The sequence below is a fragment of the Cuculus canorus genome, chromosome 38 (assembly GCF_017976375.1).
Source record: "Cuculus canorus isolate bCucCan1 chromosome 38, bCucCan1.pri, whole genome shotgun sequence".
NCBI lineage: Eukaryota > Metazoa > Chordata > Aves > Cuculiformes > Cuculidae > Cuculus > Cuculus canorus.
In genome coordinates, this window is record NC_071438.1 from 985,900 (window position 1) to 1,011,061 (window position 25,162).

General features: G+C 61.1%; 3 protein-coding genes across 10 annotated transcripts; 2 read left to right on the plus strand and 1 right to left on the minus strand.

The window, feature by feature from the left end:
* Positions 1–733: 733 nt before the first annotated feature.
* On the plus strand, positions 734–3,835 carry CDIPT (CDP-diacylglycerol--inositol 3-phosphatidyltransferase). Its single transcript, XM_054053011.1, has 6 exons — positions 734–892; positions 1,432–1,566; positions 2,056–2,209; positions 2,686–2,767; positions 3,097–3,178; positions 3,627–3,835. Exons 1-6 carry the CDS (start codon positions 838–840, stop codon positions 3,776–3,778), a joined length of 660 nt encoding a protein of 219 aa, XP_053908986.1. The 5' UTR covers positions 734–837; the 3' UTR covers positions 3,779–3,835.
* Positions 3,836–4,397: 562 nt separating this feature from the next.
* LOC128850060 (microfibril-associated glycoprotein 4-like) lies at positions 4,398–7,935 on the minus strand. The gene is made up of 6 exons (XM_054053008.1): positions 7,861–7,935; positions 7,330–7,396; positions 6,883–7,031; positions 6,126–6,222; positions 5,439–5,621; positions 4,398–4,732 (listed from the first exon to the last, which is right to left on the minus strand). The coding sequence occupies exons 1-6, from the start codon at positions 7,864–7,866 to the stop codon at positions 4,485–4,487; spliced, it is 750 nt and encodes a 249-aa protein (XP_053908983.1). The 5' UTR covers positions 7,867–7,935; the 3' UTR covers positions 4,398–4,484.
* Positions 7,936–8,085: 150 nt separating this feature from the next.
* On the plus strand, positions 8,086–24,196 carry LOC104065396 (serine/arginine repetitive matrix protein 2). Of its 8 annotated transcripts, XM_054052988.1 has the most exons (13): positions 8,086–8,999; positions 12,901–13,094; positions 13,876–13,936; positions 15,629–15,727; positions 15,818–15,976; positions 16,060–16,137; positions 16,920–16,973; positions 17,241–17,273; positions 17,363–17,413; positions 17,526–17,621; positions 17,696–17,801; positions 17,887–21,797; positions 22,250–24,196. In XM_054052988.1, the coding sequence occupies exons 3-13, from the start codon at positions 13,923–13,925 to the stop codon at positions 24,042–24,044; spliced, it is 6,396 nt and encodes a 2,131-aa protein (XP_053908963.1). In that variant the 5' UTR covers positions 8,086–8,999; positions 12,901–13,094; positions 13,876–13,922; the 3' UTR covers positions 24,045–24,196. The 8 variants fall into 8 exon arrangements, with proteins under 8 accessions (XP_053908963.1, XP_053908955.1, XP_053908956.1 ...); XM_054052980.1 differs by lacking the exon at positions 13,876–13,936 and having other exon boundaries at positions 12,820–13,094; XM_054052981.1 differs by lacking the exon at positions 13,876–13,936 and having other exon boundaries at positions 12,820–13,094; positions 17,535–17,621.
* Positions 24,197–25,162: the final 966 nt, after the last annotated feature.

Here is a 25,162-nt window from a genome sequence, read left to right on the forward strand (position 1 = left end):
AAAAATCTACCAAAATGGGAGGGCACCTCAAAATGACCATAATTGGGGGGCAAAACTGCCCCTAATTGGGGCAAAACCCCTAAAATGGACCTTTTTGGGGTGAAAGGGGCCCTGAAATCACCCCTAATTTGGGGGAGGAGCCCCTCAAAGCAGAGAATTGGGGGAGGGAACCTCAAAACCTGACATTTTGGGGGGGGGGGGGGGGCAAAGTGAACTGTGTTTTGAGGAGAAATGCCTCCAAAATTGATATTTTATGGTTGGGGGAGACCCAAAACCTCTTATAATTGGGGAGGTTGCCTCAAAACCCGCCAATTATGGCTAATTAGGGTGCCCCAATCACTGTTAATTAATATGAGGAGGGAACCCCTCAATGTCGGGGCCCCAAAAACAGCCCCCCCGCACTGTGTCGGGGGGGGGCGGTCATTAGTGAGATTAATGAATAATTAATGAAGATGGTAACGATTAAAGAGGCTCCGCTCTGGGTTTGGGGGTGGGGGGCGTTAATTAGGAGCTTTATTAGTGCCCGGAGGACGGTAAATCCCCTCATCATGAACCGGGGGTTACTGGAATGGGCCTGGGGGGCACTGGGGGTTACTGGTGGGGCACTTCGCCGTACTGGGAGGCACTGGGGGTTACTGGTGAGGTGCGGGGACGGCGCTACTCAGTAATGAATGGACCCGGTAGGAGGGGCGTGAAATGACGTCATAGGGCGGGGCTTGAGCGCCCCTGAGGGCAGACGGAAACGAGGCTCTGGCGCCGCTGATTGGCCGCGCGGGTCTGTTTCCGTGTCACGTGACCGGCGCGGGCGTTAAAGGCGCCGCCGCGGGTCTGGGGGTGATGGCGAAGGGGGAGAAGGAGGTGAACGTGTTCCTGTTCGTGCCCAACCTGATCGGTGAGGGGACGGGGAGGCACTGGCGGGCGATGAGAGGGGACTGGGGCGAATTGGGACGGACTAGTAGGCCCTGGGAACCACTGGGAGAGACTGGTGAGGGATGGGAGGGTACTGGGATGGACTGGAGGGCATCTGGGAATCACTGGGACGGGACTGAGGCGAATTGGGATGGACTAAGAGGGACTGGGAGGCACTGGGAGAGACTGGAGAGCACCTGGGAACCACTGGGATGGGACTGAGGCGAGTTTGGATGGACTAGGAGGGACTGGGAAGCACTGGGAGGGACTGGAGAGCAACTGGGAACCACTAGGAGGGGATGAGAGGGCATTAGGGTGAATTGGGATGGACTGGGGGGCCCTGGGAACCACTGGGAGGGAACTGGTGGGGAATAGGATAGACTGGAGGGCAACTGGGAACCACTGGGAAGGGATGGGAGAGACTGGAGGACAACTGGGAACCGTTGAGAGGGACTGGTGGGGGATGAGGGTGGGGGTATTATTGCTTGTTACTGGTTCTTACTGGGAGGCACTGGGGGCCAGGCTATGCCCGGGTGGTGCTGGCGGCCGCCGCCTTTTACCTGATGCCGCACTCGCCGGGGCCGGCGGCCGCCTGCTATGTCCTGAGCGCCGCGCTTGATGCTGTCGATGGCCACGCCGCCCGCGTCCTGGGGCAGGGTGAGAGGACTGGGAGGGGCTATGGGGGACTGGAAGGGGACTGGGATGCACTGGAGGGAATTGGCAGGCACTGGGAGGGGATTTGGGGGCACTGGGAGGTACTGGAGGGGATGGGGACGGGACTGGGAGGTACTGGGTCCCCTGCCCCATAGTGGGTCACCCCTGCCCCATAGCTTCCAGCCTGTGGCAGGTCCTCCCTGCCGCCCACAGCGGCTCCCACCTCTAGCGGGTGCTTCCTGCCCCATACTGTGCCCCACAGTGGGTGCTCCCTGCCCGACAGCAGGGGCTCCCAGCCCTGGCAGGTTCTTTCTGCCCCACACAGTGCCCCATAGTGGGTCCTCCATGCCCCACATGGTGCCCCACATCCGCCCCCGCTCATGGCACGTTCCTGGCTGGGGGCGATGCTGGCCATGCTGATGGACCATAGCTCCCAGCCCCGTCGCAGGTGCTCCCAGCCCCACACGGTGCCCCACATCCCCCCCCGCACAGGGTCCCGGCTGGGTGCCATGCTGGACATGCTGACGGACCGGCTGTGCTCGCTGTGCCTGCAGCTCAACCTGTCGCTGCTCTACCCTCGCGCCGCACCCCTGTTCCAGCTCAGCATCGCTGCCGACATCGCCAGCCACTGGCTGCACATGCACTGGTGGGCGGGGCTAAATGGGGCGGAGCCTCGGGGCGGGGCTTAGAGCAGGGACATCAATTGGTTGTGCTGGGTGGGGCGGGGCTTAGGCAGGGATGCCCATTGGCTGTAATGGGAGAGGGCGGGGCTTAGAGCAGAGGCACCCATTGGTTGCAATGGTCAAGGGGCGGGGCTTAAGGCCAGAGAGGGCGGAGCTGAGAGCAAGGGTGTCTATTGGTTGCAATGGGAGGGGGTGTGACCTGAATTTGTGGGCGGGGCTTGTAGTGAGGGTGTGGGCAGTGAGTCAAATAGGGACAGCTGTTGACTGTGCGCCAGGAGTGGGTGGGGCCTAATGAGGGGGCGTGGCTTCCTCATCCCCTTGGCTAGGCTCCAGGAGTGGGAGGGGCTTGTGAGGGGTGGGGACTGAGATGGGGCGTGGTTTCCGTGGTGTGGGCGGGGCTTGGGCGATGAGGGCGTGGTCTGACATGGTCCCCTTCCAGCGCCACCCTGCAGGGCGGGGGCAGCCACAAGAGCGTGGGGGGAGAGGGGCCATCCGTCCTCCGCCTGTACTACAGCTCCAGGGTGAGACTGGGAGCACTGGGAGGGGGTGGGGGGCACTGGGAGGGGAGTGGAGGGAACTGGGAAGGGAGTGGGAGGGACTGGAAGAGGTTAGGGAGTTACTGGGGGGACTGAGAGGGTCTGGGAAGGTACTGAGTTGAGGGGGGAGTGGGAGTGGATTGGAGTGGGCTGGAGGGGCATTGGGAACACTGGAGAAACTGGGAGGGGAGTGGAGGGACTGTGAGGAACAGGGAGGGATTGGGGGGCACTGGGATGACCTGGGAGGATGGGGGGGGGTTAATTGGGAGGCACTGGTCTGAACTGGGAAGCACTGGTTTGAAATTGTGCTGCAGCCATTGCTGTTTCTGCTCTGTGCTGGGAACGAGGCCTTTCTGTGCTGCCTCTTCCTCGTCTACCACTGGGAGGGACCAACTGGTGAGACTGCGAGGGGCTGGGGGGAGGCTAGCAGGGCACTGGGAGGCCCTGGGGGTTACTGGTAGGGTACTGGGGGGCACTGGTGGGTTGCTGGTGGGGCACTGGAGATTACTGAGAGGAACTGGTTGGGTGCTGGGAAGCACCAGTTGTTACTGATTGGGCACTGGGAGGCCCTGGGAGTTACTGGTTGGGCACTAATTGGGCACTGGGGGTTAGTGGTGGGGCAGTAGATTGCATTATGGGTCACTGGGAGGGCACTGGGAGGGGCCAGGGGTTACTGGTGGGGCCCTATGGATTACTGGTGGGTCACTGGGAGGCCCCGTGGGTTACTGGAGGGGCACCGGGGGGTCCTCAGGGTTACTGGTGGGGCCCTGGGGAGGCTGCGGGGGGGGCTGTGGGGTTACCTGCTGCTCCTCCCTGGTCCTTACTGGTGCGTACTGGTGTGCAGTGGTGCCAGGGGGACCGGGGCTGTTCCGGGCCGGGCTGCTCCTCGCCGCCCCCATCGCCGCCATCAAGCTGGGGGTGACGCTGGTGCAGCTCGGGGGGGCCGCGCAGCGCCTGGCGGCCATCGACCGCGCCGAGTACCGCGCACGCCAATAAACCAGAGAGCCCGCACTGGAGGCACTGGGGACACTGGGGGGGGAAGAATAAGGGACTGGGAGAGGATTAGGGGGAACTGGGAGGGAGAAAAAGGCACTGGGAGGGGATTAAGGGGAACTGGGAGGGAGAAAAAGGCACTGGGAGGGGACTGGGATGCACTAGGAAGGGTTTTGGGGGAGGCATTGGGGGGACTGGGAGGGATTTGGAGAGCAAAAAAGGCACTGGGAGGGGAATGGGGGGAAGTGGGAGGGGATACAGGGGGACTGGGAGGGACTGGGAGGGACTGCAGCTGTGGTGGCCGCAACCCCCTGAGCTGTGGCTCCACCGCTGGCTCGTTAGGACCGCAGCCAATTCATGGCAGAGGGGTTAATTACAGAGTAGGGGAGGGGTCACCTGACCTCCATCCAGGTCATCTCAGTGGCCACCAAACCCCCCCAAGATGTGGCTTCACCATTGGCTCGTTAAAACCTTGGTCAATTAATGAAGGGGGTTAATTATGGGGTGGAGGATGGGCCACATGACCTCCATCCGGGGCACCAAGCCCCTTGGTGACCACTCTTGTGGTGGCCACCAAACCCCCTAGAGCTGTGCCTCCGCCTTTGGCTCACGAAGACCTTGGCCAATTAACAAGGGGGTTTAATTGTGATGGAGGAGGGTTCAGATGGGGGTTGGTGAGACAAGAGGTTGGGGAAGGTCCTGGTGGTCCTCAGAGGCGCCGGATCTTCATCTCGCTCTTCTTGAGGGAGTAGTAGAAGCCCTTCCACTGGGCCCAGTTGATGCCATTGGCATAGGAGAGGTGAGCACCCCCCAGGTAGAAGCCGTTGAGGTTGGAGAAGTGGCAGCTCTTGAACCACCAGGCGCCTGAGGAGAGCGCAGCGCAGTTCTGCACGTAGAGGTCCTGGTCGCGGTCGAAGGTGGAGAACTTCTGCCCATTGTGGTAGCTCAGGGAGTCGCCTGAGAGGGAAACGGGGAGGACCTCAACGGGGCATCCACCTCCCTCTGGTGGCCCCCAGCATGGCCGCCATGGAGCCAGTGTTTTCTCCCCATGGACCATGTTGACCTGGTGGACCCCTGTCATGACCTACATTGACTTGGTGGCCCCTCCCTGTGGTTCTTGTTGATCTTCAACCTCTTCCCCATGGTCTGTGTTGACCTTCCATCCCCTCCATTGCCCTGGTGGCCCCTCCCCATGGTTGACATTGACCCACCATCCCCTCCCTGTGCCCCGTGTTAACTTTCAGCGCCCTTCCTGTGGTCCATGTTGACCTGGTGTCCCCTCCCCATGCCCCATCTTGACCTTCCACCCCCTCCTCATGAGTTACATTGACCTTCCAGCTCCTCCATTACCCTGGTGGCCCCTCCTCATGGTTTGTGTTGACCCTCAACTCCTTCCCCATGAGTCATCTCGATCCTCAACCCCCTCCTTTGACCTGGTATCCTCTCCTCGTGGTTGATGTTGACCCACCACCCTTTCTCTGTGCCCCACGTTGACCTTCAACCTGCTCCATTGACCTTCAGCCTCTTCCCCGTGCCCCACGTTGACCTTCAACCCCTTTCTTGTGCCCCATGTTGACCTTGTGGCCCCTCCCCGTGGTCCACCTTGACCTCCGACCCTTGCCCCGGTGCCCCCTGATGTGGGTCGCCCCCCCTGTGCTGTCACCGGCGCCGCCGTCGACGAAGGCCCCAACGTGCAGGGTGTAGCCGTCCTCCTCGGCGCTGATGGCGTGGGGTGAGAGCGAGAAGGTCCCGTAGGTGGCGGCCGCCGTGTTGTTCTCGAAGTCCTCGAGCTCCACCCGCAGCTCATAGCGGCCCTGCAGCGTCAGCAGGTGCAGCGCCTCCAGCCCTGGGGGGCGGCCGTGGGGCAGGATGTGGGGCAGGGAAGGGGAGATGTGAGGTGGGATCTGGATGAGATGTAGGGCAGGGGAGGACGTGGGGTGGGATGTGGGGCAGAGGGGGGGATATGGGGCACTGTGGAGCGGAGTGTGGGGCAGAGAGAGGTGGGATGTGGGGCAGGGAAGGGGGAGCTGTGGGGCAGGATCTGGGGGCTACTGGGAGGGGCAGTGGAGGGCTAAGCAGCCTGTACTGGTTCCTACTGGGGGCTGCTGAGGGACATCAGGAACCCCTGCGGGTGGCTGGGGGGGGCGGCCCTGGGGGTTCTTGGCTGCTGCTGGTTCAAACTGGTTTATACTGGTTCAAAACGGTTGCTGTTGGTTTATACTGGGCCATACTGGGGGCTGCTGAGGGACGCCCTGGCGGGGGCTGGGAGGGAGCTGAGGGGGGGGGGCCCTGGGGGTTTCGTGGGTGCTACTGGCTTCTATTGGTTTATACTGGTTTGAACTGGGCTGACCAAGCCAGTACTCGCCGTCGGCGCGGCCGAAGCCGTGTCTGTAGTCGTTCCAACCCCGGAAAAAGCTGACGGAGCCGTTGAATCGCTTCTGGAAAACCTGGAGGGGAAACCAGTATAGGAAACCAGTATGGGGGGGGGAGGGCAGACCAGTATGGGAAACCAGTACCAGTGGGGGGGGGGGAGGGCAGACCAGTATGGGAAACCAGTACCAGTGGGGGGGGGGGGGGGGAGGGCAGACCAGTATGGGAAACCAGTACCAGTGGGGGGGATGGGGTGGGGGGCAGACCAGTATGGGAAACCAGTACCAGTATGGAGGGGGGGGGGGGGGCAGGCCAGTATGGGAAACCAGTACGGGGCTGGGGGGAGGGCAGACCAGTGTGGGAAACCAGTAGGGGGGGGGGGGGAGGGCAGACCAGTATGGGAAACCAGTACCAGTATGGGGGGGGCGGGGGCAGGCCAGTATGGGAAACCAGAACCAGTATGGGAAACCAGTAGGGGGGGGAGGCAGACCAGTATGGGGGTCCCACTGTGTATGGACTAGTATGGAGGGGGTCAGACCAGTATGGGGCTCCCAGTATGGGGGGGCATTAGTAAGGGGGGGGGTAACCAGTATGAGGCTCCCAGTGTGTGTGTGGGGGGGGTGTTGAGGGGTTCCCAGTTTGAGGGGAACGGGGATGTGGTTTTGGGAGCAAATCTCGGGTTTTTGGGTGCAAATCCCAGGTTTTGGGGGGGTGTGCCGGGTTTCGGGGTCCCTCACGGTCCAGACGTGTCCCTGGGTGCTCATGTCGCAGAAGACGGGCCGCGGGGCGCCCCCCGGGGACACCAGGTAAACGCCGTCCGCCCGCGCCCCCGCCGCGAAGACGTCCTGGCAGTCCCGGGGCGGGGGCGGCGCGCAGCCCAGCGGCTCTGCGGGCGACAGTCGCGACAGAGTCCCCGGCGGCCCCAGCACAAAGCCCAGCCCGGCCCCGGGGAATCGTGGCTCCCAGCAGGACCGGTGTCTCCAGCCCAGTGCTCCCAGTATGCCCAGTGTCCACAGCCCAAGTCCATCCTAACCCCCAGTATCCCCATCCTCTCCCTTCCCAGTCCCACGCCATCCCCCACCTCCCCTCCCAGTCCCCCCCCCCCAACCCGTCCCATGCCATCCCCCCTCTTCCCTTCCCAGTCCATCCCAGTAACCCCCCAACCCCTCCCAGTCCCTGCTCACCATGGGGGCCGATGGGCTGCCCCTCTCCCAGTGCCACCAGTGCCACCAGCACCCACAGACCCAGTGCCTATGGAGGCCATAGGGGGTTAGGGGGGGCCTGTAGGGCCCTATAGAAGGTCGGGAAGCCTATAGGGATCTATGGGGGGGGGTCTATAAGGGCCATACAGGGAGTCGAGGTGTCTATAGAGACCATATTGGGGGGATAAAGGGGCAGATTGGGGGGGGGGGTGGTGCCTATAGGGGCTGAGAGTGCCTATAGGGGCCATATAGGGGGATGACAGACCTATATAGGGGGGATAAGGGTGTCTATAGGGAACATAAAAGGGAGGGGAGGGTGCCTAGAAAGGGCGTATAGAGGCGGTGAGAGTGCTTATAGAGGCTGGGCGTATCTGTAGGAGCCATATAGAGGGATGATGGACCCATGTAGGGGGCTGAGAGTGCTTATAGGGGCCGTATAGGGGATGAGGGGATTCTGGGGGTGTCAAGGGGCCCGGGGGTGCCTATGGGATCCATAGGGTGGGGCGCCCGTACCTCCATGGCGCTGCAGCTGCTCCGTCGGCTACGAGGGCTGGGGGGGGGGGCCCATATAGGGGTGGCTGGGATGCCTGGGGCCCTATAGGGGGGCGCCTATAGGGGAAACAGCCTGGAATGGGCCCTGCTATAGGGGACAGGGCTGCAATGGGCTCTGCTAGAGGGAATAGGGGCCCAGCTATAGGGGACAGACGAGGGTGGGCTCAGCTATAGGGGACAAGGGGCTGGAATGGGCTCAGCTATAGGGGACAGGGCTTGGATTGGCTCTGCTAGAGGGGACAGAGTAGAATGGGCCTTGCTATAGGGGCTGGAGGCTGGGATGGGCTTTTCTGTAGGGTATCAGGGGGATAAGCTCTGCTATAGGGGCTGAGATGGGCTTTTCTATAGAGAACAAGGGGCCCTGCTATAGGGAATGGGGGGAACAGGCTTTGCTATAGGGGACAGGGGCTCTGCTGTAGGGGATGGGGCTGGGATTGGCTCTGCTATAGGGGAGAGGGGGGATGGGCTTTTCTATAGGGGACAAGGGGCTCTGCTATAGGGGACAGGGCTGAGACTGGCTCTGCTGTAGGAGCTGGGGGCTGGGATTGGCTCTGCTACAGAGAACAAGGGCTCTGCTATAGGGGATGAGGAGGATGGGCTCTGCTATAGGGGACGAGGCTGGACTGGGCTGTTCTATAGGAGAAAAGCCTTTGGCGCCCCCTATAGGCCTGTATGGGGGGAATAAATTCAGCCCTCTGCCCCACAAGATGGCGGCCGCACGCGGGGAACGCTGGGAGTTGTAGTCCCGCCGTCCTCCAGTTCTCCGGTAAGGCATGGCGCACAGGACTACATTTCCCATCGTCCCCTCCGCCGCCAGGACAACCGGCTTCGATAAGATGGCTGCCGAGTGCGGTGCATTGTGGGAGTTGTAGTGCAGGCGTCCACAGTAGCTTATTGAGCGAGGCGGACTGGGACTACATTTCCTGTCGTGCGCCGCGCAAGCTCAGCGGCCCCGCCCGCAGCCGGAAGCAGAGGTGGGGGGCGCGCGTGGCGTCGCCCTTTTGCGTTTTGGAGTCCGGGTGCTCGGCCGCGGCGGCAGCGAGAGCGACGGAGGGAGAAAGAGGCGGCTAGGAATCCCCGACTGGGCCCCAGCGGAGCCGGTGAGGCCCGAGGGGACCCAGGGAGGGGGGCGCGGGGCCGCCATTTCACCCCTTTTGACCCGCGGGGATTGGGGGGGCGAGGCCCTCGTGGCGAGGGCGGGGGGAGGGGGGAAATGGCGTTTGTGAGGGGAAAAAAAGGGATTTTTTGGGCATAAAGGAGGAAGTTGTGAAGGGAAAAGGTGGTTTTGGGGTAAAAGCTTGGAGGTTACGGCGGGAAAAGGGGAGATTTTGGGGGAAGTGGCGTTTTTGGGGATTGTGAGAGGAAAAGGGTTTTTTTTGGAAAAAGTAGGGGATTGGGGGTTTTGTAAGGGGAAAAGGTTCTTTTTGGAGAAAAAGTGGAGTTTTGGGGGGTTTTGTGAAGGAATGGATTTTTGGGGGGAGAAAACGGGGGTTTGGGTTGTTCTAGAAAAGGAAAAGTTTTTTTTTTTTGGGAAAAAGCGAGGGGTTATGGGGGTTTTGTAAAGGGAAAAGGTTTTTTCTTGGGGGAAAAGTGGAATTTCGAAGGGTCTTATGACTGGAAAAGTTTATTTTTAAGAAAAATAGAGGTTTGGGTGTTTTTCGTAAGGGAAAAAAGTATTTTTGGGGAAAAAATGGAATTTGGGGTGTTTTCGTAAGGGGAAAAGGTTTTATGAGGGGGAGCAAAGTGGCATTGTAGGTGGTTTTATAAGGCGAAAAATTTTTTTTTGGGGAAAAGTGGAGGTTTGGGTAGTTTTAAAATGGTAAAGGCGGGTTTTCTTTTGGAAAAAGTGAGGTTTTGGAGGGTTTCATGACGGGAAAATGGATCTTGGGGAGCAAGAACGGATCGTCGGGGGCTAGGGCAGAAAAAGTTGGGCTTTTTTTGAGAAAAATGAGAGGTTTCGGCGTGTTTATGGTGAGGGTTTTTTGGGGAGGGAAAGTGGGTTTCAGGTTGCTTATGATGGGAAAACATTTTCGGGGAAAATGTAGGGTTTTGAGGGCTCATGGTATAAAACAAGGTTACTTTTAAGAGCGAAAGGTTGTTTAAGGGGTCTGTGAGCGGAAAAATTGGGTTTTGGGGCAATAGTAAAGGGGGAAAAGTGAGGATTGGGGAGTTTTGATGGGAAAAGAGGTTTTTGGGGAGAAGTTTCTAAGAGAAAAGAGAGTTTAAGGGGGTTTGTAAGAAGAAAAAGTCGGGGTTTGTGAGGAAAAAGGTTTTAAGCGATTTTTAAGGGGAAACCGGCTATTTTCAGGGAGGTTGTGAGGGGAAAATTGAGGGGTTTGTGAGGGAAAAAGGATTTGGGGGGATGGAAAGGAAAAATTCGGGTGTGGGTCAGGTTTTGAGGGGAAAAAGGGTGTTTTTGAGGGGTTTATGAGGGAAAAGTGGGTTTTGGGGGGAGCAGCGAGGGAAAAAGTGGACATTTGATGGGAAAAGAGGGTTTTTTTGTTTATTTTTTTTTTTTACGAGAAAGGGGAGAGAACTTGATGGGTTTGTGAGGGGAGAAAGTGTTTTGGGGGGAATTTTGAGTGGAAATAAGGGTTTTGGAGAAGTTATGACAAAATAATGGAGGTTCTTGAGGGAAATTCTGCGGGGTAAGAATTTAGGGGGGTTGTGAGAAAGTGAGAGTTGGGATTTTGAAGAAAAGAGTTTTTGGGGGGTGTCTGTAGGTTTTTTAGGCGTTTGAGGGAGACAGTGGGGTTTTGTGAGAGAAAAAATGAGCTGTGGGTTATAGGGTTTGATTCCGCAGAACAAGGAAGTAAGTGTTTTTTAAGGAGGTTGCGAGGAAGGAAAGTGAGAATTTGTGAAGGAAAAAGATGATTTTTAGGCAAAATTTTGAGAGAAAAAGGGATTTTGAGGAAGTAAGTTTCTAAAAGAAAAGGGATTGGGGGGATTTATGAGGAAAAAATGGGGGTTTATGAGGGAAAAAGGGTTTTTTTTTGGTAATTTTGAGGTGAAAAGGTTTGGGGGAAAGTTTTGAAGTGAGGAAGTGTTTCTTAGGGAGGCTGAGAGGGAGACAGTGGGATTTTATAAGGAAAAAAGTGGGCTTGGAGGGGGAAGGGGGGCTTTTATGGAGTTTTGGATTGAAAAAGCTGGGGTTTACAAGGGGAAAAAGATGTTTTTTGGGGAAAAGGGAGGTTTTAGAGAGTTTGTGAGGGAGGAAGATGGGTTTGGGGTAGTTTTGGGGGAAAAGGGGTTTTGTAGGGATTTCATGAAGGAAAAGGGCTTTGGGGGAATTTCTAAGGGGGAAAAGGATGTTGGAGGGTTTGTGAAAAGAAAGTGGAGTTTTGTGAGGAAAAGAGTGGGAGATGTGAGGAAAAAGGAATTTTTAGGGAGCTTGTGAGGGAAAGCGCTTATGGGGTTTGAGGGAAAAATTCAAAGTTTGTAAGAGAAATGGGGTTTTAGGGAGTTTGTGAGGAGCAAAAAGTGAGTTTGCAGAAAAAGATGATTTTGAAGGAAGGTTTGAGGGGAGGAAGGGGTATTTAGAGAGTTTGTGAAGGGAAAAGTACGTTGTAAGGGAGAAGGATATATTTTTGGCGTGGTTTTGACAGAGTTGGTGAGGGGGAAAGTTTTGGGAGGAGTTTTTGAGGGAAAAAGGTTTTATTTAGTGAGTTTGTAATGGGATTTTTCAGAGCTGGTGGGGAAAAGTGGGAGTTTGGGAGAGTTTTGATGGGAAGAGAGTTTTAAGGTAAGTTTTTATAGGGAAAATGGGGTTTTATGTAGTTTGTGAGAATTTAAGGAAAAAGGAAAGGCTTATTTTTAAGGAAGTTTTGGTGGAAAATGTGTTTTTTAGGTAGTTTTGAGGGGGAAAAGTGGAGGTTTGGGGGAGTCTTGGGGAGCGAAAGAAGTTTTTGAGGGGATTGTAACAGGAAAAGTGGGTTAATTTGGATGGAAAATGGGATTTGGGGGTTTTCAGGGGAAGAGTTTTATTTGAGAGCTTTATGAAGACGAAAGGGGGAGTTTGTGAGGGAAGAAGGGAGGCAATGGAGTACTTTTGAGAGAAAAGAGTTTTTAAGGGGCTCATGAATGGAAAAGTGGGTGTTTTGAGGAAAAGAGTGGGTTTTGAGGGTGAAAGTTGGAGAGGTTGGGCATTGTGAGATGGGAAGGTTTTTTGGGAGATGTGAGGAGGATAAGTGGCTTTTTTGGAGTGAAAAGAGGGAAATGGAGGGAGGAACGGGGCACTTGGGGGTTATGAGGGGAAAAGGGGGGGTTGAGTTGGAAAAATGCTTTTTTTGGGAGTTAGAGGAGGAGTGGGGCGTGAAGAGAGAAGTTTTGAGGAGAAAAAAGGTATGATTGGGAAAAGGGGGTGGGGGAGGTATGGAGAGCAGGAGAGAAAAAGGAACAGAGAGGGAAGGAGTTTTGGGGGAAGGTCGAAGAGAAAAAGGGTGCAGGGGATGCAATTAAGGGGGAGAATTGAGGTGGGAGAAGGGGGTGCAGAAGGGAGAGGGGGACAATTGGGAGTGGAGGTGGGGTGCGAGGTGGGGAATGGAGGTGCAGGAAGGGGGTGGGTAGGAGGTGCAAGGGAGTGGAAAGGGGGTGAAAATAGGGTGCAAGGGAAGGTCATGAGGGTGGAAATGGGGTGCAAGGAGAGGAATGGGGGTGCAAAGGAGGAGAATGGGGGTGTAGGAAGGGGGTGCAAGAGAGGAGGGAATGTGGGTGTAGGAAGGGGGTAAAAGTGGTAAAAGGGGGAGGGTAGCAAGGGTGGAAATGGAGTGGAAGGAGGGGAATGGGGGGTACAAGGGAAGGGAATGAGGGTATAGGAAGGGGTCGGAAGGAGTGGGGGTGGAATCGGGGTGCAGGGGAAAGGAGTGGGGTAAATGGGGTGCGGGGGGGGTGGGGGGTCCCTGACAGCAGGCCCCCCCGCAGGGGTGAGGAGAGGCGCCCGCCATGTACAATGGGATAGGGCTGCCGACGCCGCGGGGCAGCGGCACCAACGGCTACGTCCAGCGCAACCTCTCGGCCCTGCGGCACAAGAAGGAGCAGAGGGGGGGCAGCGGGGAGGCCCCCCCGGGCGAGGAGGAGCTGCGCAGGCTGGAGGCCAGCCTGGCCAAGAAACCCAACCCCGAGATCCTGGACCACCAGCGCAAGAGGAGGGTGGAGCTGAAATGCCTGGAGCTCTCCGAGCTGATGGAGGAACAAGGGTGAGCCCCCCAAAAACGGTCCCCTGCATCCCAAAATACACCCTAAACAGTGCCCTCACCCCTCCCCCGGTGCTGGGAGCTCTGCGAGCTGATGGAAGACCAAGGGTGAGCACATAAAAATAGCCTGTCTAGCCCCAAAAAAATGGTCCCCTGCATGCCCGCCCCCCCCCACGGCCCCAGTCCCCCTGCCCAGTGCCTGGAGCGCTCCGAGTTGGTGGAATGATGGAGGAACAGAGGCGAGCTCTCCCCCAAACAGCCCCTTGCACCCCGAAAACACCCCAGACACACTGCTCTTGCCTGGAACTCCCTGAGCTGGTGGAGGAACGAGCGTTAGGCCCCCCAAAAGAGCCTCTCCAGCCCCAAAGCCACCCCTTTTCACCTCAAAACCCCCCTCAAACGCACTTCTCCGGTGCGTGGAACACCCAGAGCTGATGGCGGAACTATGGTGGTGCCCCGCAAAAGAATCTTTCCAGCCCCCAAACGATCTCTTTGTGCCCCAAAACCCACCTCAAACACCTCCCCAGTGCCTGGAACACCCTGAGCTGATGGAGGAACTATGGCGGCCCTGCTCTAAAAAGAACCTTTCCAGCCCTAAAACCGGGCTCCCTAGTGCCTGGGACACCCTGAACTGGTGGAGGAGCAAGGAGGACCCACACAGAATGGTTCTTCGTGCCCCAAACCCACCCCTTTGCCCCCCAAGAAACCTCCCTCTGCTGCTTGGAGCTCCGAGGTGCTGGAGGAACAGGGGGGAGCCCCCCTGAACCCCCAATCCCCCCTGCAGACCCCAACCCCCCCAGCCCCCCCTGCTGCCTGGAGCTCTCCCAGCCGATGGAGGAACAAGGGTGAGGCCCCCCAAAACAACACTCCTGCACCCTGAAAATTTGCCTTGCAGCCCCAACCCCCCCGGATCCCTCAAGCTGCTGTCCCTGCACCCCCATAAAACACTCTGGATCCCCAAAACTCCTTGCTGTGCTCTCAGAACCCACCCCGGGGTACCCTAAATGCCCCCTTGAACCCCCAGAAATGCCCTGGGCCCTCCCTAAATACCCCCCTGTGCCCCCCGAACCCCCTGCTGGGGCCCCCCACAAAACCCTCTGTTCCCCCTGTCTGGGCACCCCAGACAGCCCCCTGCACCCCCAGAAATGTCCTGGGCCTACCCAAATACCCCCTTTGCTCACCAGAACTCCCTGCTGGGGCTCCCCTAAAACCTGCTGGGCCCTCAGACCCTGCCCCCCCGCCCCGGGTCCCCCAAATGCTTCCCTGGCCCCCCCAGATACCCCGTTGGGCTCCTCAGATCCCCCTGGGACCCCCCAAATGCTTCCCTTCCTTATATCTCCAGAAATGTCCTGGCCTGCCCTAAATACCTCCCTTGGGGCCCCACAAACGCTTCCCTGCGCCCCAAGATTCCCCCTGAGGCCCCCGGTCTCCCACCTTGGTGCCCTGAACACCCCCCAGAGCACCCCCGGGCGCTCCAAACTGCTTGGTTCCCCCATCTAAACTGTCCCCTTCCCCCTAAAAATCCACTCTGGGCCCCCGAGAACCCCACCTGCGCCCCCCAAAACCCCTGCTGTGCCCTGGGAACCCACTGTGGGCCCCCAAACGCCCTCTCCAGGGTACCCTGAACACCTTCCTGTGCCCCTAGAAGCCCCGTGGGTGCCCTTAACACTTCCCCCTGCACCCCAAAAAACTTCTCTCGGTGCCCCTGGGCCCCTGAACTCTCATTTCCGAACTCCCCTGGCTCCCTAAACACCTGGCCTGGAAAACTGTTCCCAGTGCCTGCACTGTTCCCCGGTGTTCCCCAATCCCTCATCCTTGCGCCTTCAGATTTCTTCCCCCCGGATCCCTACAAACCCCCATACTTGCAATCCCGGATCCCTCCCCTGGATCCCCAGATCCCTCCCCTGGATCCCCCAGATCCCACTCCTGCATCTCCAGACCCACCTGGATCTCCCAGTTACTCATCCCGCATCCCAAAATGCCCCTGGATCCCCAAATCCTCCCTTGTCTGCACCCCAAAATCCCCCCCACCCCTCTGAATCCCCAAACCCTCTGTGTCTGCACCCCCAAATTCTCTCCCTGGACTTCCAAAAGCCCTCCCTGGATCCCAGGCCCCGCCCCCCCCCCCCTTCACCCTTAAACTGTCTCTTACTGCCTTAGATGTCCAGTTTCCCCTCTCCTGACATCTCAAATGCCCCCTGAATCCCATCCCCCCAAACTCCCCCCAGCTCCCTGAGACACCCCTGGATCCCCAAATTCCCCTCTCCTGCCCCCTGGATCCTAAATGCACCCCCCCCCCCCTTACCTCCAAATGCCCCTGGATCCCAAATTTCCCCTCTCCTGCCCCCCCAAATCCCCCCTAGATCCCAAATGCCCCCCATTTCCACTTCCATTTCCCCCTGGATCCCAAATTTCCCCTCTCCTGCCCCCCCAATCCCTCTTGGCTCCCCGCTTTCCCCCTTCCCATGCCCCCAAACCCCCATGGATCCCCAAAACCCCTCCCTGTGCCCACCTAAACCCTGCTTTCCACCCCCTAGCTATGCCGAGGGGGAGATCCAGGAGAAGGTGGCCACCTTCCGCATGATGCTGCTGGAGCAGGACGTGGCGCTGGGCGAGCCGACCGACCAGAAACCCACGTGAGCACCCCAACAAAATCTTCTGCACCCTCCTCTTGCCCCTCACTCACCCCCCCATCCTGCTAACGAACCCCACTTCGTCCACCGCAGGGTGACCGAGACCCACCAGGTGGCGGAGGCTAACGAGAAGAAGAACGAGCGCTTGCGTGCGGCCTTTGGCATCAGCGAATCCTACGTGGATGGCAGCTCCTTTGATCCCGCTCGCCGCGCCAAGGAGGCGGCGCCCCCAGAACCCCCTAACCCTATCAGGTATGCGCCGTGGGGCTTGGGGGGCGGGGAGGGGGGCCCCCAAAAGTTTCCCTGCTAACGAGGCGCCCTCGTTCTGTCCACAGTGCTGCGCGAGAGTCGTCCAGCTCCCGCTCGCCATCGCCCAAGCAGAAGAAGAAGAAGAAAAAGAAGGATAGGGGCAGGTATGGGATGATTTTTGGGGCTTGGCAGATTATTTTTGGGGTTCAGGGGGGTCATTTGGTAGTGTTAGTGGGGTGAGGGAGTGGTTTTGGGGTTCTTGGTGGATTGAGGAGGACTTCAAGGGAAGTTTTTGGGTACAGGGGGTCATTTATGGGGGTTCATGAAAGTGTCTTGGGGCTTCAGGGTGGTGGTCTCAGCACACAGAAAGGATGTTGGTGTGGGGATGGTTTAGGGGTTCATGGAGGTGGTTTGGGGGATTTGGGATTCAGGGTGGATTGAGGTGAGTTTGGGGTGGTTTGGGGGTTAAAGAGGCGGGTTTTGGGGTACAGAAGGCATTCAAGAAGGGGTGGTTTTGGGGCTAAAGGCGGGGTTTAGGGTTCAGGGGATGGTTTTGGGGTACAGAAGGGGTTTAGGGTTTCAGGTGTGAATTGAGAAGGGTCCCAGGGTGCAGTTGGGGGGGCTCAAGGGGCGATCGATTTTGGGGTTTGGAGGGGGTGGCTTGAGTGGGTTGGGGGAAGGTTTTGGTGTGCAGAGGGGTGTGTTGAGTTTTGGAGGTTTTGGGGTTCAGGGGTAGGTTGAAGGGAGTTTGTGGTGCTTTTGGGCCTCAGGGAGGATTGGGAGGGGTTGCAGTGCATGGGGGAGGTCACAGGATGCGTTTTGGGGTGCTTTGGAGGGTTTTGGTGTCTGGGATGTCTGGAGGAGGGCATTGGGTGGGTTTGGGGATTCGGGGGGGGGGGTGTCGGTGTTGGGGTGTAGCGCACTGATTGCCCCTCCTCCCCCCCAGGTCTGCCAGTCGCTCCGGGGAGAGAAAGAAGAGCTCGAAGAAGAAAAAGCACAGGTGGGGGCGGGGCCAAAGGACACTAAATGGGATTGGGAAAGGGGCGAGGCCAAAGGGAAGGGGCAGAGGCATCCGCAGGAACCAGGGAGGGCCAAAAGGGCTGCAGAGGGGCTGAGGCAGGGGGAAAGGCCAAGGGATATAAGGACTGAGAAGGGATTGAAGAGTAAGGATCGGGATGGGGCCAAGGGGACTGAGCTGGGGCCAGAGGATGTGGAGGAGACGTGGCCAAGGCTCAGCTCCTCCTCAACTTGTCTTCCTCTCCCTCAGGACTGAGTCTGAGGGCAAGAAGCGGAAGCACCGGTAAGGGGGTGGGTGGGTTGTCTGCCTTGAAAGGGGGGGTAGGGGTTGAGGCTTTGATGATGTCACTGATGACATCATGGCTCCCCCAGGTCTCCCAGCCCCAAGGCCAAACACAAGGCCAAAGAGAAGAAGCGCAAGAGGTGAGGTGCCGCCCCTTCAGCCTGTGGCCCCCTCCCCGTGCTGGTGGGCCCTTGGCGTTGGTGGCCCCCGGCCCCTGCCACATCCCCCCCTCAGCCTCTCTCCAACCCCCAGATCCACCAGTGAATCGGCATCGCAGAAGAGCCGCCGGGAGGAGCGCTCCACGTCCCCGGCCGGCTCCTCCTCGTCCTCCGCCTCCTCCCGCAGCCGGTGAGTGTCGCCCCTTCCTCAAAAATGCCCGACCCCACCCAAAACCACCCCACCAACCCCCCCCCCCACCGCAGGTCCCGCAGCGCCACCGCCCCGAAGCCCCCGACCCCCACCGTCGGCCGAGAAAAGGAGGAACCGGCTCCGGCATTGGCACAGCCGGGCCTCGCTGCCACATCGGAGGTGAGCCCCGGGGCGGGGCAGGGCCTGGGGGGGCCCCTCGCTCCCTGCCACTGTTCTCACCTCCCTTCTTTCTCCTTTTTTCCAGGGAGCGCCGGAGCCGGAGCCGCAGCAGCCCCCGGCGTCCCCGCCGGCCGCCCCTGCCGTCGAGGAGTCCCAACCGGCGGAGCCGCCCGTGAGCGCAGCGGCACCCCCAGAGCCGCCCCCTGCTGCCGCCCCCCCCGACCCCCCGCGTGCAACCTCACCCACCCGCCACTCACCCTCCCCGCTGCCGGAGCCGCCGCCGCTGCTGCGCCGTGCTACGTCTAGCCCGTCACCACCGCGGCGCCCCAAAACTCCCCCGGCTCCGGCATCGCGGCGTGACCGCTCCCCGTCTCCCCCAAAACGCTCCCGCACCCGTCGTGACCGCTCCCGTTCCCGCTCGCCACCTGGCACTGGTGGGAGCCGCCGTGCTCGCTCACGCTCGCGCACACCACCGCGCCGCCGCTCGCGCACCCCACCACGCCGCCGCTCCCGCAGCCGCCGCCGCGGTCGCTCCCGGTCCCGCACGCCGCCCCGGCGCCGCTCCCGGTCCCGCACGCCGCTCTGGCGCCCCAACTCCACCAGCCCCATCCGCCTGCCGCCACGATCGCGGTCTCGCACGCCACCGCGCCGCAATAAATCGCGCTCGCCCACACGCCGCGGCCGCTCCCGGTCCCGCTCCCCTCGCCGCGCTTGGTCTCGCAGTCGCACCGGCGGGCGCTGGGGCCGCTCGCGGTCACGCTCCCCAATCAGGCGCCGCTCGCGATCCCGATCCCCGGTGCGCCGCCGCTCCCGCTCCACGCGGCGCCGCTCCCGCTCCACGCGGCGCCGCTCCCGCTCCCGCACGCCTCGGCGCGGCCGCTCCGGTTCCACGCCACCACGTCGCAGCCGCTCGCTCTCCTCACCAGATCGGCGTCGGCGTGGGCGCGGCTTAGGCCGGCGCAGCCGTTCTGACTCGTCTCGGCGTGGCGGGCGCCGTAGCCGCTCACTCTCCTCCCCACGGCCCAAGAAGCGGGCGCGCGCCTCATCCCGCTCGCCCTCGCGCCGGCGCCGCCGCAGCTCCACCGCGTCCCCTGCGCCGCGCAAAGCCAAGAGCCCCTCGCCCTCCCTGTCGCCCCCCAAGACTAAGGCCCCCACCCCTCCTCCTGTTCTGCCCGCGCCACCGGCACGCCCCAAGTGGGTGCCGATTGCTGAGCTGCACCCGGCAGCACCGCAGCCCCCACCCAGCCTCGCCAAACCCAACGCCGAGACCAAGCCAGCAGCGCCCAAGTGGGTGCCGATCGGCGGAGCACAACCTGTCCCCCCAGGCACCGAGGCAGCTGCCACCCCTGTGACACCAGCAGCGACGCCAGATCCAGCTAAAGCAGCTGCTGAGGGGAAGGTGGCGACGCCTGTCAACACCGAAGCCACCTGCGGCGTCAAAGCGGCAGCGACTAACGAGGTGAAGCCGGCTGCTCCGGCGCAGCCCAGCGTCACCAAAGCAGCGGCTGCGACAGAGGCGAAGCCGGCAACTGCGGTGCAGCCCGGAACCACGAAACCAGCAGCTGCTACAGATGCGAAGCCAGTGACTGCGGCACAGCCGGCTGTTACCAAACCAGCGCCTGTTACCGATACAAAGCCAGTGCCTGTGGCCCAGCCTGGAGTCACCAAACCAGTGCCGCAAGCGGAGGTGAAGCCGGCACCTACATCGCAAACCAGTGTCACCAAACCAGCAGCACCACCCCAAATGGCACCGCAGCAAAACCTCGGCAAACCAACGGCAGCAGCTCTGCCGTCGCCACCCAAACCAGGAGTTGCCGAGATGAAACCATCGGCACAGCTGGGCGTGAAAGCAGCTGCGTTGGCACAGCAGAGCTCGGGGAAGCCACCAGGAACACCGCCGGCAGCTGGAGTGCCCAAAGCTGCACCGGCCACTGAGGTGAAAGCGGCTCCACCGCAAAGCCCCAAACCAGCGCCCACCGTCGAGGCAAAACCAGCAACTCCGGCATCCCCGAATGCTCCCAAACCTGCGCCCTTGGTGTCTCCGAACCTGCTGAAGTCGGCACCAGCTGCCGAAGCAAAGCCAGCAATGCCGGCCCAGCCACCCGCCACCAAACCAGTGCCCGCCGAGGTGAAAACAGCAACGCCAGTGTCGCCGTCTGGTGTCACCAAACCAGCTCCAATCGCTCCACCAACGCCGACCGTCACCAAATCTCTAGCACCCTCACCGCCTGCGCTAAGTCCGTCCAAGCCGGCGCCTACCAGAGCCGTGCCGAATGCCACTGGCAAACTGGCCACCCCACCACCACCACCTCCGGGCCTGCCGCGCGTGCTGAGTGCTGGGCTACGCACCGCCGCACCGGGAAAGCTGCTGCCGGCCTCGCGCCTCAGCCTCCCATCCTCGCCTGTCGCTGGCTCAGTGCTGCCACCCGCCAGCCATGCCAAACCGCTGCCGCGCCTGCTCCCTGCACCCAAACCGCAGCCGCTCGTCGCCACTGCCGCCCCACGCCCACCGGAGCAGCCCCGTGGGCCCTCGCCCCCACGCCTCAGCCGCGCCACCGACACTGCTGCTACCCCACGCCACGAGGACGAGGCCGGGCAGCCGGTGTCACCGCCGGTCCTGGAGAAGATGGCGCCGGAGCAGCCGGAGCCACCCAAGGGCACTGATGCCGTCACTGTGGCCAACGCCATCACCAAAGCCACGGTGGCCGCTGTCACTGGAGGCGCTGCTACAGTCGCCACTGCCCTGAGTGTCACCAGTGCCACCACCAAGGCCACTGTGGATGCCAAGGCTACCGCGGGCGCTGCTAACACCATAGACGCCACCACCAAGGCCAGTATGGATGTCCCCAAGGCCACTGTGGCCTCTGCCACCGCAGATGTCTCCAAGGAGGTCCCCAAGGCCACTGTGGCCACTGCAGGTGTCACCGTGGCTGCCAGTGTGGTCACCAAGCCCGTTGTCACCGCTGCTGCTGCTGTGAATGCTACCATTAAGGTCGAGGCCGTCAGTAGTGCCACTGGTGCTGCTGCGGGGGCCGTTGTCACCAGTGTCACCAGTGGTCCCAGTTTCACCGCGGGCTCTGTTGTCACCGCAGGCGCCAGTGCCACCACCAGTGCTCCCAGTGTCACTAGGGCTGCTGTGGACTCCAGTGCCGCCGCCATCGCCACCAGTGCTCCCAGTGTCACCAGGGCTGCTGTGGATTCCAGTGCCACTCCCACTGTCACCAGTGCCGCTCCCGTGGCCGCCAGTGCTCCCAGTGTCATTAGAGCTGCTGTGGACTCCAGTGCTCCTACAGTCACCAGAGCTGCTGTGGACTCCAGTGCTCCCAGTGCCGCTAGCGCCACTTCGGCCACCAGTGCTCCCAGTGCCGCCACTGTCACCATCACCCCTGTGGGCACCAGTGCTCCCAGTGTCACTGTGACCCCTGTGTCCACCAGTGCTCCAATTACTTCCAGTACCAGCGGTGTCACCGTGACCCCCGTGACCACCAGTGCTCCCAGTACTCCCAGTCTGAGCAGCATCACCGTGACACCTGTGGACACCAGTGCTTCCAGTACTGCTAGCGTCACCGTGAGCCCCGTGGACACCAGTGCTCCCAGTATTCCCAGTACTGGTAGCGTCACTGTGACCCCTGTGGACAGTAGTGCTCCCAGTGTCAGCAGCATCACCGTGACCCCCAGTGCTCCCAGTACCACCTGTGTCCCTACGCCCCCCGCAGACACCAGTGCTCCTACTACCACCAGCGATGGCCCCGCTCCGATGGACACCAGTGCTCCCAGTACCACCAGTGACACCGCCTCCCTGTTGGACACCAGTGCTCCTAGTGCTGTCCCTGCCCCGGAGAAGCAGAGCTCGTCCTCATCCTCATCATCCTCCTCTTCCTCCTCGTCCTCGTCCTCCTCTTCCTCCTCCTCCTCTTCCTCGGATTCCGACTCCGGCTCTAGCTCCTCTGAGTCGGGGCCCCCCTCGCCGGCTGCGCCTGATGCCACCACCACAGAGTAAGGGCCCCTCGCTGTCCCCACGGTGTCCCCAGGGCTTTTGTGTCCCCATTCCCGTGTCCCCAGGGTTCCCGTGTCCCCATTCCCATGTCCCCAGGGGTTCTGTGTCCTCAGAGTTCCGTGTCCCCATGCCTGTGTCCCCAGGACTCCCGTGTCCCTTGTTCTTGTCGTATGTTCTGTGTTCCCTACGGTTCCATGTCCCTATTCTTGTGTCCCGTGGGGTTTCATGTTCCCCAGTCCCGTGTCCCCGAGGGTTTCAGGTCCATAGGACTTTTTTCCCATGGGGTCCCATGTACTACATGTTCGGTGTTGCCATTCCTGTGTCCTCAGGGGATCCATGTCCCACATTCACACGTCCCCAAGATTTTTGTGTCCCCATGTTTCTGTATCCCCAGTCCTGTCTGCCCCCATGTTCCGTGTCATCCCATGTCTCCAATCCTGTGTCCCCACAGGTCTGTGCCGCCGGCTTTGCCGCCCTCAGCGCTGACTTCAGACACGACCACGCCTCCCTTGGCCTCGGCGCCCTCAGAGCCATCGGTGCCTGCCGCGGTGCTGCTGACGGCCGAATCCCGTGAAGGCCGTTCCCGCCGCAAGCGCCGCCGCTCCAGCTCCTCCTCTTCCTCCTCCTCCTCCTCTTCTTCTTCCTCCTCTTCCTCCTCCTCCTCTTCCTCTTCGTCTTCGTCTTCTTCCTCCTCCTCCTCATCCTCCTCCTCTTCCTCTTCCTCCTCCTCCTCCTCCTCTTCATCCGCTGCCTCGGCTGCTCCAGCTCCTGCTGCCAAAGCCTCACGGTACATGGAGACCCCGCAACCCCCGCCCACCACCCAAACCCCGCCCACTCCTAACCAAACCACACCCACCTCTACCCAAGCCACGCCTGCTCCCATACAATCAACGGTCGCTCAGGCCGCGCCCACTTCCTCTCAAACCACGCCCACCGCGGCGCAAACCGCGTCCATCCCATCGACAACACAGGCGGTGACCACGCCCACATCTACTCAAGCCCAGCCCCTTTCCACCCAGGCCACGTCCACGTCCTCACAGACCACACCCACGTCCTCCCAGGCCACGCCCACCACATCCCAGGCCACGCCCACGTCGCTGTTGTCGCTGACGCCCAAGGGTGGCTCGACGCCGCTGCCCCGCCTGCCCGGCTCCCTCTTGGCCCTCCCGGCTGCCCGCGGGCTGCGCCCCTCACCGCGGCCCCCGGGTTCCCTGCTGGCCCTCACCCCGCCACGCGGATCCCCACGAGGCCCTTTCCCTCTGCTCAGCGCTCGTGGCGCCTTCGCCCGTGCCGCCTCCCCGTTCCTGGCCACGCCGGCTCGCGGCGGCAGCTACCCCCGCACCCCAAATTCCTCCCCGTTCTTCCAGCGGGGCGGGAGTGGCATCGGGAGCGGTGGTGGTGGGGTGTGTTCTTTCCCAACCGGACGCTTGGGTTCCTGCATCCATCGTTTCCAGGGAAACGTGGGGATGGGGTGCGCCGGACGCCTGGGTGGCTGCCTGCACCGTTTCCATGGTAACGGTGGGTTGGGCTGTAGCGCCGGGCGGGTGAATCCCTGCATCCATCGCTTGGGAAGCGGCACCGGGTGTTGCTACCACCGTGCCGGCGGCTCCCCTGCGCCCCAGCGCTCCCCGTCCCCCTTTGCCATCACCCCGGCCATGGCCTCTCGTATGGCCCAGTATGGCACCACCGGCTCCCAGTACAATACCGGCACTTCCCAGTATGCCCAGTACGCAGCGGGGAGCTCTCAGTACAGCGTCAATGCTGCCCAGTACGGTGTCGGCGCCGCCGGTGCTCAGTACAGCTCCCAGTACAATGCCCAATATGGCACCGGGGCACAATACCAGTATGCCCTCAGCTCCCAGTATGCCACCGGCACAGGCACTGCCCAGTATGCCCAGTACGCCCAGTATAGTGCCCAAAGCGGGGACGGCACCCAGTATAGCGCTACAGCAGGAGGGGACACCACCCAATATGCCTCCACCGCCGCCCAGTATGCGGCCAGTGCCGCCCAGTACGCAGCCTCAGGGGCTGGCGTGGCAGCCAATGCGGCGGTGGCAGCAGCAGCCGCCGGGACGGGGACGGATGCCTCCCAGTACGCAGCTCAAACTGGGGCCCAGTACAGCACCACTGGGGCTGGTGCTACCTGGGGGGAGGTGGCCCAAGAGGCCACTTGGAGCACGGGGACGGTGGCCAGCGGCACTGGCACAGGGGTGACCTGGGGGTCCTGGGTGTCCCCTGCCCAATAGCACCCACACTCTGCCCCACACATTTGGGGCAGCCCCAGGGCCGGAGACGAAGGCAGAGCTTTCACCCCCACCCCCTTCCCTCCCCACCCCTCCCCCGAGTCCCAGAGGAGGTGAGGAGCTGTGGGGTGGAGCCGTGGGGAGAACGATGTGGATCGGGGTGGGGGGGTGAGGGGGGAGGCTGATCTAGGGGGGAAATGGTACTTGGGGGGCAGATGTGGGGCTGTGAGGGTCACGTTGTGTCCACTTGGGGGGTAGAGCTTTGGGGTGAGGGTTTTTACTTGGGGGTGGCAGAGCTGTGGGGCTGAGGGATGTTGTGTCTACTTGAGGGGTAGGGCTGTGGGGTGAAGGTTTTTTACTTGGGGGGGGGGGGGGGGGCAGACCTGTGGGGCTGAGGGGTGTTTGACCTACTTGGGGGGCAGAGCTGTGGGGTGAATGTTTTCACTTGTGGGGTGGGGACCTGGGGGTCCTGAGTGTCCCCCGCCCCATAGTGCACACTTTGCCCCACATGTGTGGGGCAGCCAGAGGCGGAATCAGAGCTCTCCCTCCCCCCCCCCCCATGGCTGAGGAGGAGGTGAGGAGCCGTGGGGCTGCACCGTGGGGTTGGGGGTGGCACTTGGGGGGCGGATCTATGGAGTGGTTGTGGTCACTTGTGGGGCAGAGCTCTGGGGCTGGGGGAGTGTTTTACCCACTTTGGGAGGCAGAGCTGTGGGGTTGGGGGGGGTTGAGTTGTGGCTTCTTGGGGGGGAGAGCCATGGGGGGATTGTGGTCACTTGGGGGGCAGTGTTGTGGGATTAAGGGGGTGTTTTACTGACTTTGGGAGGCAGAGCCATGGGGTTCGGGGGGGCGGGGGTCGAGTTGTGGCTTCTTGGGAGGCAGAGCCGTGGGGGGAATGTGTTCACTTGGGGGGGAGAGCTGTGGGGCTGGGCGGGGTTGAGTTGTGGCTACTTGGGGGGCAGAGCCGTGGGGTGAATGTGGTCACTCGGGGGACAGAGCTGGGAGGTGTTTTGCCCACTTGTGGGGGAGAGATGTGGGGCTGGGAAGGGGTTTATCCACTGGAGGGCAGAGCTGTGGGGCTGGGGAGTTTGTGGTGTGCCTGGTTGTGGGGCAGAGATGTCACT